Consider the following 12,120-nt stretch of genomic DNA (forward strand, 5'->3'; position numbering starts at 1 on the left):
CTCCCTGGGACTCAGAGTGCCTGTGTGGCTCAGGAAGGGATGCAGTAGGAGAATTCTGGGGACATCTGTCCGTTTGGGGTGAGTGGAGGCCAGGCATCCCCACTCCCAGTGCAATTTATGTGCATGAAGATTTGTGGGACATGGCTCCCCAACTAGGGTCTACAAGGAATAGACCCTTGCCCCCCACTTCTGCCTCCCCACCCTACTCCTGTCATCCCACCCATTACCCCAGGCCTGGGCTGGACCGCACATGTTTGGATGTGACTCGAGTGACAAAGGCGATAGCGAGGGTCAGAGTTTATTTGAGGGCTGCATGAGATGGGAATGGGGCCAGGGCCTCTGGAGATCCCTGGGGCTCTGAGTCATCCACTCTAAGCCTTGGCAGTTTTGTGAGCCCAAGAAAGTGGCCATCAACCCACCTTCTCCTGCCACCAGGGCACCCGACTGATGACGACACAGGTTGACATGCACTGAGGATCTACTGTGCACAGGCACCTGGACTGGCTTACACCAAGTCTCACAGGAGCCCTAGGAGGGGGAACTGCTTCTGGCCACATTTTATAAACAAGGAAACTGAGACACAGAGCAGCGAAACCCACAGCCAGAAGGCTGGGTCCAGCCGTCCATGTGCACCTGGGGCCCTAGGGTGCTCTGAGCTCAGCACACACAGATTTCAAATGCTCACAGCCTGGAAGAAGTCGCAGAGTCTGAGACTTGCACTGTCAGCAGCATGGGAGTTACAGAAACCCGGTTCGAATCCTGACTCTGAAGCTCAGTACTGGCCATGGGACTCCTGGTGAGTCACTGCCCTTCTTTGGACCTCGGTTTCATCTGTAAAATGGATGGAGACATTTAGAGAACCACTGTTTAAGCCCAACCCTCCCCTCCTGCATCTAACATCTGGAGAGCTACATTTTCCGGCTTCCTCTGCCCAGAGATGTGGCCATGTGACTCTGTTCTTGCCAATGAGGTATAAGCAGGAGGGTCCCAAGGCCTCCCGGGAAGATTTCCAGGTGCTGAGTGCCCCCTGGTCTCTGCCTTTCCCTCTGAGAGAGGAGGTGAAGGCTGGAGCCCTGGCAGCCATTTTGTGACATGAAGCCACCTTGCAGACACAAGGCACGGATGCTGAGAAATCAAGTACTGCTACTGTGGCTGAGCCTGGACCTATCTTTACAGAGTCCTCTTCCTGCTGCCTGACACCAGGTCTCTATCCCTGATCCCTGGGTTCACACCAGTGTAGAGTCCTTCCCTGAGCCCCGTGACCGGTGGCCCAGCATGCTACGCATCTCATGGGTGACCCCTTCCCAGTGGCCCCTGCCAGCCGACAGTGTCCGGTGCAAGCGGGATAAAGGCAGGCTGCTCTCCCGGCCTCCCCCCATGGCTGCAGGTGCTGTAGCAGTGACTGTGGGTCTGAGGGGGTCCCCAGGTTCTGGGCAGGATGAGTAGGGGGTTTGGTGGTGGGTACCCTGATGGGGCTGAGCCCTGGGGCTGGCCTTGGAGACTTCAGCAGGGCGGACAGGGTCGTCTTCAAAGTGTGGTGGGGACAGTTCATGGAGGCCACGGCGGGTGGCCCGGGCAGCTCGGAGCAGAGTGTGGGTCAGCGCCGCCACCAGGACCAGAGCACCCACTCCAAGGATGGAGGCGGCTGCTGCACCTGTCTCGATCTCAAAGAGCAGCAGAGCGTAGATGGACAGTGCTGGGGAAAGAAATGGCTCTCATTTACTTAGTCAACAAACGTTTGATCCCTAAGCTCTGGGAGAGCTCCCCCAAACAGAGGGCAGTCACAGAAACTTGTACACGATGGGCACATAGCTTAACTACCTAATCCTCTTACACCATCATCACATGCATTTTACTGTAAAATGGTGAATTTTATGTTATAAGTACTTGACCACAACTAAAACAACCCAGATCTCAGGCTTCCTGAATCCCGTGATTTAACTTTGAGTGAATCACAGCCCCTCTCTGGCCTGTTTGCCAGTCTCAACGAGATGGTTGGTGACCTGACCTTGAGGACCAATCTGTGCTAGCTTGTTGACTTGTCCAGCACCCAGTTGGCACCATTCTTTTTGATGAGGACTGTCCTGTGGACTGTAGGATATTTAGCAGCTTCTACCCACTTGATGCAGTAGCATTCTCCACCTTCCCTGTCATGACAACCCAAAATGTCTCCAGATATTGGCAAATGTCCCCTGGATCAGCAGAATCTGTTCCCATTGAAAACCACCAGCTCAGTCCCTACCTTCATCCAGATCGTTAATGTAGGAGCACTGAGCCACCTCTCTGACATGTTGATGGGTATGGTGCTAGGCTAGGCCAATCAGAACATTGCTTCCCCTGGTTGTACTGATTGGGTGCAGGGCTATCACATGACCCAAGCCCAGCTAATCAAAGCGAGCCCTGGGGCTTTTGACTGGCTGTGGGTAGGGAGGAATTTTCTTACTGCAGCAGCAGGGGAATTGGTCCAGGAGAAGCCCAGAGTGGACTGGAAGCATTCTTGGCACTTTGCTGGCTGTCTTTATGCTTTCTCTGGCTCTGTACTGTTTGCTTTTTAGATGTCACACTGCATCATGTTCGACAGATTAAAGTGAGGCCAAGGACTTCTTTTGCTCTAAACATTTTTGAAAAGGTTTTTAAAATTATTCTTTTGGCTCTGGCTAGCAACGAATGGATGATTGGGTGATTGGCTGGATGTGCTCGGGCATTCTTGCTGAGTGAGGTAATCTAACCTCAAAAGGAATCTAAATGGGAGCTCAACAAATTCTTAATTTAAAACTTAATGAGGCTGACACAGTTACCTTTTTCCCCCTCTTTGTGAGTTTCTTGTGTATTAGAATGAGGATATCTTATTCTCCAAGTCTCCAATATATATATATATTTTTTAGCCAGCCTGGGAAAGGGCTCAAGGTTGTAGGCATTGTATTGAAAGCACTTATAGATATCTTTTCCAGGGGATAGCAGGTGAAGAGGTGAAACAAGAGGCATTTCTGATTACCTTGTGGAGCACCTAGATCCATCTGCACCTGAGGCCAACCAGCCCGATCTTTACAGATACATGCGTCACCCCCTCCACTCTCCTTTTTAAAAAAACTCACAGCTGGAGCATTTTATTAAGTCTAACAGCAAAAGTTATGCAGAGTTCCCTGTACTTTATATATCCATATATACCCTTATAGTCCCATAATGAACCCTAGGCTCACATCTCATAAATAATTTAAATATATCTCCTAAACTTCTATTTCTCTGTTGTAGAAATGAAAAAAACAAAACAAAACAAAACAGACAGTAATAGCAAACCCCTTGTTTTTCATTCAGCTGAATATTTTCTTCTTCTAGTAAAACAGGTTGTTTATAGGACTGCCAGTGGTCTGTGTATGTTTCAGCCCTAGGTCTGCAGCACCATCAATGCATTTTCCAAGATTAGAATGATATATAAGATGTTGGGATGCTTGATGCTTTGATTACTTTACTGGCAAGTGTGAGTGAGAGGATGTTGATCTAAGAAAAGTTATCACGAGTCAGGGAAGGAAAGACAATGTGCTGTGTCCTTCTGGCACCCACACTTTTAGTTTTTGTTATGTTTCATGTTATGGGATTTACAACTGCATTTCTGGTTTATAAAGCATTTTTTTTTTTAACCTAAGCCATTCTTGAGCTAGAGGTTCTGATATTTGTAACCAACAGCTTTTTACTAAGACCAACCCATGAAACACTATCTCCAAAAAAACACCAAGGACATGAAAATTTTTGTTCAAACCAAAGGTAGGAAACTGAAGAATCAAAAATGTTCTGAAGACCACTACGACTTATGGAACCCCTACTGGGGTCAGATGCCATTCACAATCTTTCTCAGGGATTAACCCGGAATCCCCTTAGTAATTCTAGAAGGCAGGGAACTATGTATCCCCACTGTACTGATGAGGAAACCTGGACACAGAGGGAATCTGCCCAAGGTCCCAGAGCAAGAAAGTGTCAGAGCCAAGAGTTGAACACAGGCCGACTGGCACTGGAGCTGACTTCAGTTATGGGGCCACGACCCTTGGCCACCCCAGCCCAGGGCTCTACACCCAACATTCTATCCCCCAGCACGCACCTGCTAAGTAGACAGAGACCCCACAGCAGAAAAGGCCAAGGGCCACGTGTCTGAGGAGGCGGCAGTCATAGAGAAACCAGTCAGACCTGAGGGGGCAGCAGGAAGAGAATAGGCTCAGGTGGAGCTGGTGGGGGAAGGCCAGGGAGGCCCGAGATCTATGTAAGGACACATCCATCCACCCATCCATCCATCCATCCATCCACCCACCCATCCATCCATCCATCCATCTCTCTATCTATCTACCCATTCATCCATCCATCCAGGTACCACTACCATCTACACATCCCCATCGATTATTCAACCGTACAGCCATCCATCCATTCAATCAGGCTCTATTAATCCATCCAACCACTTACTGAAACAGCCACCATCTGTCCATCCATCCATTTGCCATTCACCACCCAACTACCCATCCGTCCTTCCAACCACCCTTTCATCCTTCACCCACCCATCCATCCACCATCCATCTCCTCCTCACTATCCATTGACCCAACCAACTATCCATCTGTCCATTCATCCATTCCTCATTCACCGCTCACCCATCCACCATCCTCTCCCCCTCTTCTATGGCCCATCCGTATACATCAGTCCATTCAAACATGCAACACTCATGAGGCAGCTGTTATGCACAGACACTAGCTGTGCACCTGACTTCCATTATTCTATAGACCATAAGCTCGTTTGGGAAGTAAAGAAACCAGGGCTAATTTGTTATCAGACATAGTAGAAACAGAGATTCCCAAGAGCTGAGACTGATGGAGGTCTTCGTTTTGAGCCTGGCACCATGCTAAGTGCTTCTGTTGTGTGCACTCTCCCTCCCTCCCTCCTGGAGGCTTAAGAAACAGAGGCTCTGAGAGCTTCCATTATCGTTCATCTCCCAGTGGTACAGCAGAAGTGGCCTCCTCCCCAGTCTCTCCACCACCTGACCTCATGCCCCCTTTTCCCACAGTGGCCGGAGGGGTTATTCCAAACTGAAGTCAGATATGCCCCTCCTTTCTCCCCCAACCCTCTCAGGCAGAGTAACCCTCAAAGTGTTCATCACAGCACAAGAAGAGCTACATGGTCCAGTTCCTGATTTCTCTGCCCTTATCTCCCTTATGTCTCCCCACGGCCACATCAATCACCTTGATCTCCCTCTAACACCCCAAGCACATTCCTGCCCCAGGTCCTTTGCACATGGTGTTCCTCCTGCCTGGATCACAGTCCTCCAGATCTTCTGCCTCCTTCCCTTCTTCAAGTCTCTGCTCAAGCCTCTGCTGATGGTCCCATTTCAACCCCCATTCTGCCCTCTTTCTTGGCATCACCCCATTTTCCTCCTTTCCCAGCATTCATCGTTACTTAATGTTATTTGTCTTGCCTCTATTTTCTACCCCATGAAGACAGGTCTGGGTCCACCTGGTTCCTGCTGTGTCCTCTACTCCTGGTGCTGGGCTCAGCCCCCTGAAGACACCCATGATTGGGTGTTTGTTGACTGACACATGAGTGTAGTTCAGCCCCCCTTGAGCTATGGAATGAATAGCGCACACTTTAGGTGAGATCTACCCCAGTGGTGAAAGTTCCCATCCATTCAAATCCATGGAATAGGGGACCCTGATTCTGGCTCCCCTCCCCCAGCATCCTGGAGGGGAACACTGGGAAGGTTCTTCGCTACACTCCCTGTCCCCTGACACCTGCCTCCACCAGTGCCCATGTTCCTGAGCTCAGCTGCCTGAGGAAGGATACCCACCCAGGACCAGAGCACAGGTTCTGGCTCTACCAGAAATAAGTTCAAATCTCCTCCACCCTCTTCCAAACCGGGCAGCCTAAAGAGATCAGCTTCCCCTGTGTAAGAGAGGCAGGAACACCAGCCTCGCAGGGGTCACTTGGCTAGTCCACAGAATGCGAAAAGCACATAGAGCTTAGGGTTCCCTCAATGATAAGCGCTGTCAACACTGGGGCCACCCGGCCCTGGGTCCCCAATAACCGCAGTTTCCACCTCTGTAAAGTGGTGGGGGGAGTGCAGCAGTCGATGCACGCCCGATGGAGGGAGGGACGGAGGGAGGAAGAGATGAGAGAGGGGGTGGGGGATGGAGAGAGGGGAGGAAGAGAGGACGGGATGGAAGCAAGTAGAGGGGAGAGGGGACGCTCTCCCCCAACCTGAGGCCCCGACAGGGGCAGCGGCTCGCCTGGGCTTGCCCAGCCCCCAGCCGGGCCTCGGGGCGGAGGGGCCTGTCCTACCTGCCGGGGCCGGGCCCCCGCGCCAGCTCGGCGCCCAGGTGGCCGCAGAGCGCCGCTAGCAGAAGGCAGGTCAGGCCCAACACCAGGGCGAGCGCGGCGAGCGCGGCGGCCAGCGGCAGCAGCGCCCCGGCCGCGTCCTCGGGCAGCCCGGGGCCGGCGCCCAGCTCCGGGCCGAGCCCGTCGACGCGCAGTCCCCGAAGCTCGGCGCGGCCCGCCTGCAGCTGGAACAGCAGCTGCGCTCCCAGTGCCGCCAGCACGGCCGCCGGGATGCCCAGCAAGGTCATCGCGGCCAGCACCCGGCCGCCGTACGACCGGGCCATGACTGGGGGTCTGTGAGCCGGGGTGGGGGTGGGGGGCGGTCGAGGAAAAAAAGAGATTTTAGCGGGGCAGGGGAGTTGGGCTGGCGTCCAAAGGTCCCCAGGAGTTCCGAAGGGGGCGGGACCGCAAGGGGTATCTGAAAATTGAGGGGCCGAAGAGGGATTGGTGTGCAGATCGCCGTGGGGATGAGGAAGCTCTGCGAAAACTTGGGTCAAAGTCTTTCCCCTCCCTCCAGGGACCCTGCGGGCGCCCCCTCCCGGTCTCCAGGTCCTGGCCGGGCGGGGCCGGGGCGGGGCGGGGCTAAGAAGGGACAGAGGCGGCCCCAAGACAGGAATGGGCTCAGTGGCTGGATCCCCGGAGCCCTACAAGCCCCTAAACTCATTAAAGGGACCGCTACACCGCCCACTGCCCGAAGCACCTGTTTCATTGCTTTAAAAAAAAAAAAAAAGAAAAGAAAAAAGAAACTTGAACGAATTTTTAAATAATTCACTCTGATACTCGGTCTCTTTACCTGCGGCGCTTGCAGTTGGCTGCGATTTCCCCTCCGTTCGACCTTCTTTTAAGGCTTTGCCGAAATGTCGCCTCCTGGGCGAGGCCCTTTGGCGGCCGCGGCTTGAGCAGGCACCCCTGTCTTTTGCTGTTCGACTTTGTTCCTCCCAAGGCCCGTAGTTTTGGTTATTATCTATTTATTTTTATTTTTATTTTTTATTTATTTATTTATTTTTTTTTAAAGATTTTATTTATTTGACAGAGAGAAATCACAAGTGGGCAGAGAGAGAGAGGAGGAAGCAGGCTCCCAGAGAGAGCCCGATGCGGGACTCGACCCCAGGACCCCGAGACCACGACCCGAGCCGAAGGCAGCGGCTCAACCCACTGAGCCACCCAGGCGCCCCTTTATTTTTAATTTTAAACATTGAGGTGAGATTTACATGACATAAAAGAAACCATTCCGAAGTGAACAGTCCAGTGGTATTTAGTACATACAGTGTTGTGCAAACAGCATCTTCGTCTGGTTCTGGAACATTTTCATCATCCCCAAAGGAGACCCCATCCCCTTCCCCTAAGCCCTGGCAACCGCTGATCTGCTTTCTGTCTCTGGATTTGCCTGTTCTGGACATTTTATACAAATGGAGCCAGAGCCTATATGACTTCCGGTGTCCCGTTTCTTTCACTAACGTTCATCTACATTGTACCGTGTATTAGTTCTCCGTTCCTTTTAGGGGCTGAAGAGTATCTCACTGATGGATGGACCACATGGTGTTTATGCATTTGTCTGTTGAGGGGCATTTGGTTTTTTTCCCACCTTTTTTTTTTTTTTTAAGATTTTATTCATTTTATTTGACAGAGATCACAAGTAGACAGAGAGGAAGGCAGAGAGAGAGGAGGAAGCAGGCTCCCCGCTGAGCAGAGAGCTCGATGCGGGACTCGATCCCAAGACCCTGAGATCATGACCTGAGCCGAACCCACTGAGCCACCCAGGCGCCCCTTTTTCCCACCTTTTAGCTGTTGTGAATAGTGTTGCTGTGAACACGCACACGGTTATTTATTTGAGTCTCTATTTCTTTTGGGTTTATACCTGGAGTGGAATTGCTGGTAATTACGGTCCTTCTGTATTTATCTTATGGAGGAACCTCAGATTGCTTTCCACAGCAACCTGCACCCTTTTACCTTCCCACCAGCAATGCCCGAGGGCTCCACTCTCTTCATTTCCCTGCTAACATTCATTACGCCCTGGGTTTTCATTATAGCCATCCACTGGGCGTGAAGTGGGATCTCACCGTGCCTTTTTTTTTCCCCCCTAAGATTTTATTTATTTATTTGACAGACAGAGATTACAAGTAAGCAGAGAGGCAGGCGGTGGGTGTTGTGGGGGGGGGGGGGAGCAGGCTCCCTGCTGAGCAGAGCCCCATGGGGGACCGTGGGATCATGCCCTGAGTCGAAGTCAGAGGCTTAATCCACTGTGCCACCCAGGAGCCCCTCACCGTGCTTTTGATTTGCATTTCCCTAAGGGCTAAGGAGGCTGGGCATTTTTTCGTGGGTTTGGTCTTTTGTGCATCTTCTTTGGAGAAATGCCTCTTCAGGTCCTTTGCTTAGTTTTGAATGGGTTTCTTGTCTTCTTGCCACGCCCCCCCCCCCCCACCGCCTCCCACCCTGCGGCACTTTACGTCTCTCGAAGCTCTGCTGGTGAGTCCGAGGGCCCCCTGCTGGGGGGGTGGCGCTGCTCCCGGACGCCACGACGTCTGCCTCGAGTGTCCCCTTCTGTGACCCCTTAGAGTCTGGGGCGGTAACTCCTCTGGAGGTCGCAGCCCCGAATCCCCACTCGCGAGCTCCCCGCGGGGGTCAGAAGAGCTCCCCCGCGCCGCCGCCCTCCGCCCCGCTCTTCTGCTCCGGCGGGCTCCCGCTCCCGGGGCCGCGCTTGCCCCGGGCGGTCTGGTCCACGCGGTACTTGCAGCGGCGCAGCGGCTCCGTGAGGCTCCGCGGCGCGGGGTCGTCCAGGTCTTCGGGCTGCAGGAAGCTGCGGTCCAGCAGCTCCGCCGCCTCCTGCCAGTTGGCGAAGCAGGCGGGGCCCAGGCGCCGGATCTCGTCGGTGGCATCGTGGGTGAGGACGTCCCCGCTGGGCTTGAGCACCACGACAGCCGGCAGGCGCTCCACGGAGAAGCGGCGCCCGAGGTCCCTGTGGGGCGGGCGCGTCAGTCGGGTCGGAAGCCGGTCCCGATCCCGAGCTGGGGAGCCACCTCCATCCCCAGGACTCACGGAGCGCCTTCCGTGTGCATGGTGTGCGCTGGGGGCGCCCGGGGACCTGGCCAGGCCTCAGTGGCCTCTGCACTGTGTCTCCAATACCTCAGACAAGCTACCACCTCATATATTTCATGTCATGTCATGTCATGTCATGTCATGTCATGTCATATATTATAATTGTATATGTTATAACACATCACAACATGCACTATGCGGGACGTACGCTAAAAAACGTATACTGGGGCGCGTGGGTTGTTCAGTTGGTTAAGCGTTTGCTTTGTGCTCAGGTCATGATCCCATGGTCCTGGGATCCAGCCCAGCGCCCAGCGTTGGGCTCCCTGCTCAGTGACGCCTGCTTCGCCCTCTCCCACTCCTCCTGCTTGTGTTCCCTCTCTCTGTCAAATAAATAAATAAAATCTTTTAAAAAGATAAAAAGTAAAAAATACACTAAAAAATGACTCATTGTTGATGCGAAATTTGTTTTTGTATTTTATCTGGGAACTCTGTGTGTGTGTGTTCCTGTGTGTATAGGGTGGCGAGAAGGGGGTAGGGAATGGCTCACTCTCTGTCCAGACACCTAAGCCACCCAGAGTAGGCTTTGTCCAGAGGACCCTGTGTCACACGAGGTCAGCAGGTCCGAGTTTGGCTCTGACACAACCTCACAGCTGACATTTCTGCCCTGGGAAGGAAAATGTTGCCACTTTGCAGGAAGGATTCCCCTCAGGAGCAGAGAGGGCAGAAGGAGGAAGCAAATGTCCTAACTCTGATAATGGTGGGTGGAGAATGACGGTCTCTAGAAACTTCCAACTTGGGGAGCAAAATTAATGAAGTCAGTCAAGTGTCAGAAGCCTGTGATTCGCTTTCAGATGGTTCCTTGCAAACTTCCCGTGTGTGTAGATAAAGCAGACATGGCCAGGTGCCAACGAGTGCTGTGGATTTCACTGCATGCTTCTTCCAACTTGAGAGATTTTGGAAAATTTTCATCATGAAAAGTTGAAGTTTAAAAAGAAGGAAAGCCAGGGCGCCTGGCTGGCTCAGTTGGAGGAGAGTGTGACTCTTGATTTCGGGATTGTGAGTTCGAGCCCCATGCTGGGTGTAGAGATTACTTAAAAATAAAATGTTAAAAAGAAATTTTTAAACTAAAAAAAAAAAAAAAAAGGAACGCCTTCCTGCAGAAAAGGGGAGGGTCCTAAGACAGCCATGAGCTGTAGCATGGTTCATTGGGCAACTGGGTACACCACCTCTCTCTCAGCTCCGATGCCCTCCTGCCTGGCTCCCAGCTACTCTGAGGATCATATCCACTCCCGTTAAGATGGAGACCATGGTGCTGCTCTGCATGGTGCTTGCAGACCTCTCCTATCGCTTACTTTTTTTTTTTTTTTTAAGATTTTATTTATTTATTTGTCAAAGAGAGAGAGAGAGAGAGCATAAGCAGGGAGAGCGAGAAGCAGACTCCTGGCTGAGCACAGAGCCCAACGTGGGACTTGATCCTAGGACCCTGGCATCGTGACCCCAGCCAAAGGCAGACACTTAACCTGCTGAGCCATGCAGGCATCCCTCCCATCTGTGATTGCTTACCGTTCCCTGAACTGCTGCTCTTTCTCTGATGGCCTCTTCATCTGTGCTGTGCCCTCTGCCTGGGAACCCTTCCCTCTCCTCACTCTTTCCTATCCTCCCTGGCCTTGGGGGTCTCTTTTTAAAAACACTTCTTCAAGGAACCATTCCCTGACCCCAAACCTCAGCAAGATCTCCCCATTATATTTCCACACGGCATCCTCCCTTTGTCCTCTGGACCATTACTGCAGTTTCTTATTATATATGTATTTGAGTCTTTGTGTCACATCTGTCTCCCATCTAGGTTGTAAGCTCCTTGGGAGCTAAGTAGAAACGGGCATACGTAGCCCCTTAGGTGGTCCCCTCCCCACCCCATCTGGGGATAGACTGGCACACAGGACGCACTCATTAATTCCAGCTGGAACAGAGGGAACAATAAATAAAAACGTCACTTTCAGCAGAAATATCTCCTCCTCCAGGAAGCCCTCCCTGACCTCTTCTCCCACCTCACCTCCTCAGGTCATCCTCGAAGGGCAGGAAGAGCCACTTCTTTGGCATGTCCCTGAGGAACAGATCCTGCTGCTCCTCTGTGGGATCCTGGGACACGTACACCAGAGCCAGCTGGGCTGCCCGCAGCACGTAGAACTCATCTGTGAGCTTTACGAAGAAGTCCCTGAGGATAGGTGCGAAGGCTTGACACTGTGGGCAGGACCCAGAGCCGAAGAAGAGAAGCACCAGCCGGTTCTCCAGCCTGCGACTGAGCTCAGCCTCCGTGTCCAGCTCATCCTGGTCACTGTTATTGCGAATTAGGACACGGCCGGAGAACAGGGAGGCCATGGCAGCCTTGGCTGGGAGCTGGGGACACGGCGGAGGGACTTTGTGTGGCCCTGGGTCTGCTGGCTGGCGGCTGGCCCAGGATTAGGTATCTTTAGGAGGCCAGTTTAGGACCTCACTAATCTGCTTAAACTGCGACCTGATTCTGTGCTGCCTTTGAGGGTAGGGGCAGGCTGCCCAGGGGCTCCTTCCCGGAAGAAATCCATTAAGAAAAAGTACAGGATTGCAAAGGAAAACAGTAATCCTGACATATGGGTGTGAAAATATCTTATTAAGTTGTGATGTAAAATATACGAGATTCTTCATGAATTCAATGTGTTAAGTAATTGTGGTTCACCTGGGCTCTACAAATGATTGTGATTTCT

The 12,120-nt window shown here is 52.4% G+C and overlaps 2 protein-coding genes across 2 annotated transcripts; both read right to left on the reverse strand.

Annotated features, from left to right (window-relative positions):
• Positions 1–282: 282 nt before the first annotated feature.
• On the reverse strand, positions 283–6,928 carry TMEM221 (transmembrane protein 221). Its single transcript, XM_059160449.1, has 3 exons — positions 6,311–6,928; positions 4,094–4,179; positions 283–1,696 (listed from the first exon to the last, which is right to left on the reverse strand). Exons 1-3 carry the CDS (start codon positions 6,628–6,630, stop codon positions 1,227–1,229), a joined length of 876 nt encoding a protein of 291 aa, XP_059016432.1. The 5' UTR covers positions 6,631–6,928; the 3' UTR covers positions 283–1,226.
• A 1,882-nt stretch (positions 6,929–8,810) lies between these two features.
• Positions 8,811–11,758, reverse strand: NXNL1 (nucleoredoxin like 1). Its single transcript, XM_059165165.1, has 2 exons — positions 11,433–11,758; positions 8,811–9,302 (listed from the first exon to the last, which is right to left on the reverse strand). The coding sequence occupies exons 1-2, from the start codon at positions 11,756–11,758 to the stop codon at positions 8,969–8,971; spliced, it is 660 nt and encodes a 219-aa protein (XP_059021148.1). The 3' UTR covers positions 8,811–8,968.
• Between the last annotated feature and the right edge of the window lie 362 nt (positions 11,759–12,120).

The sequence above is a fragment of the Mustela lutreola genome, chromosome 2 (assembly GCF_030435805.1).
Source record: "Mustela lutreola isolate mMusLut2 chromosome 2, mMusLut2.pri, whole genome shotgun sequence".
Classification (NCBI taxonomy): domain Eukaryota; kingdom Metazoa; phylum Chordata; class Mammalia; order Carnivora; family Mustelidae; genus Mustela; species Mustela lutreola.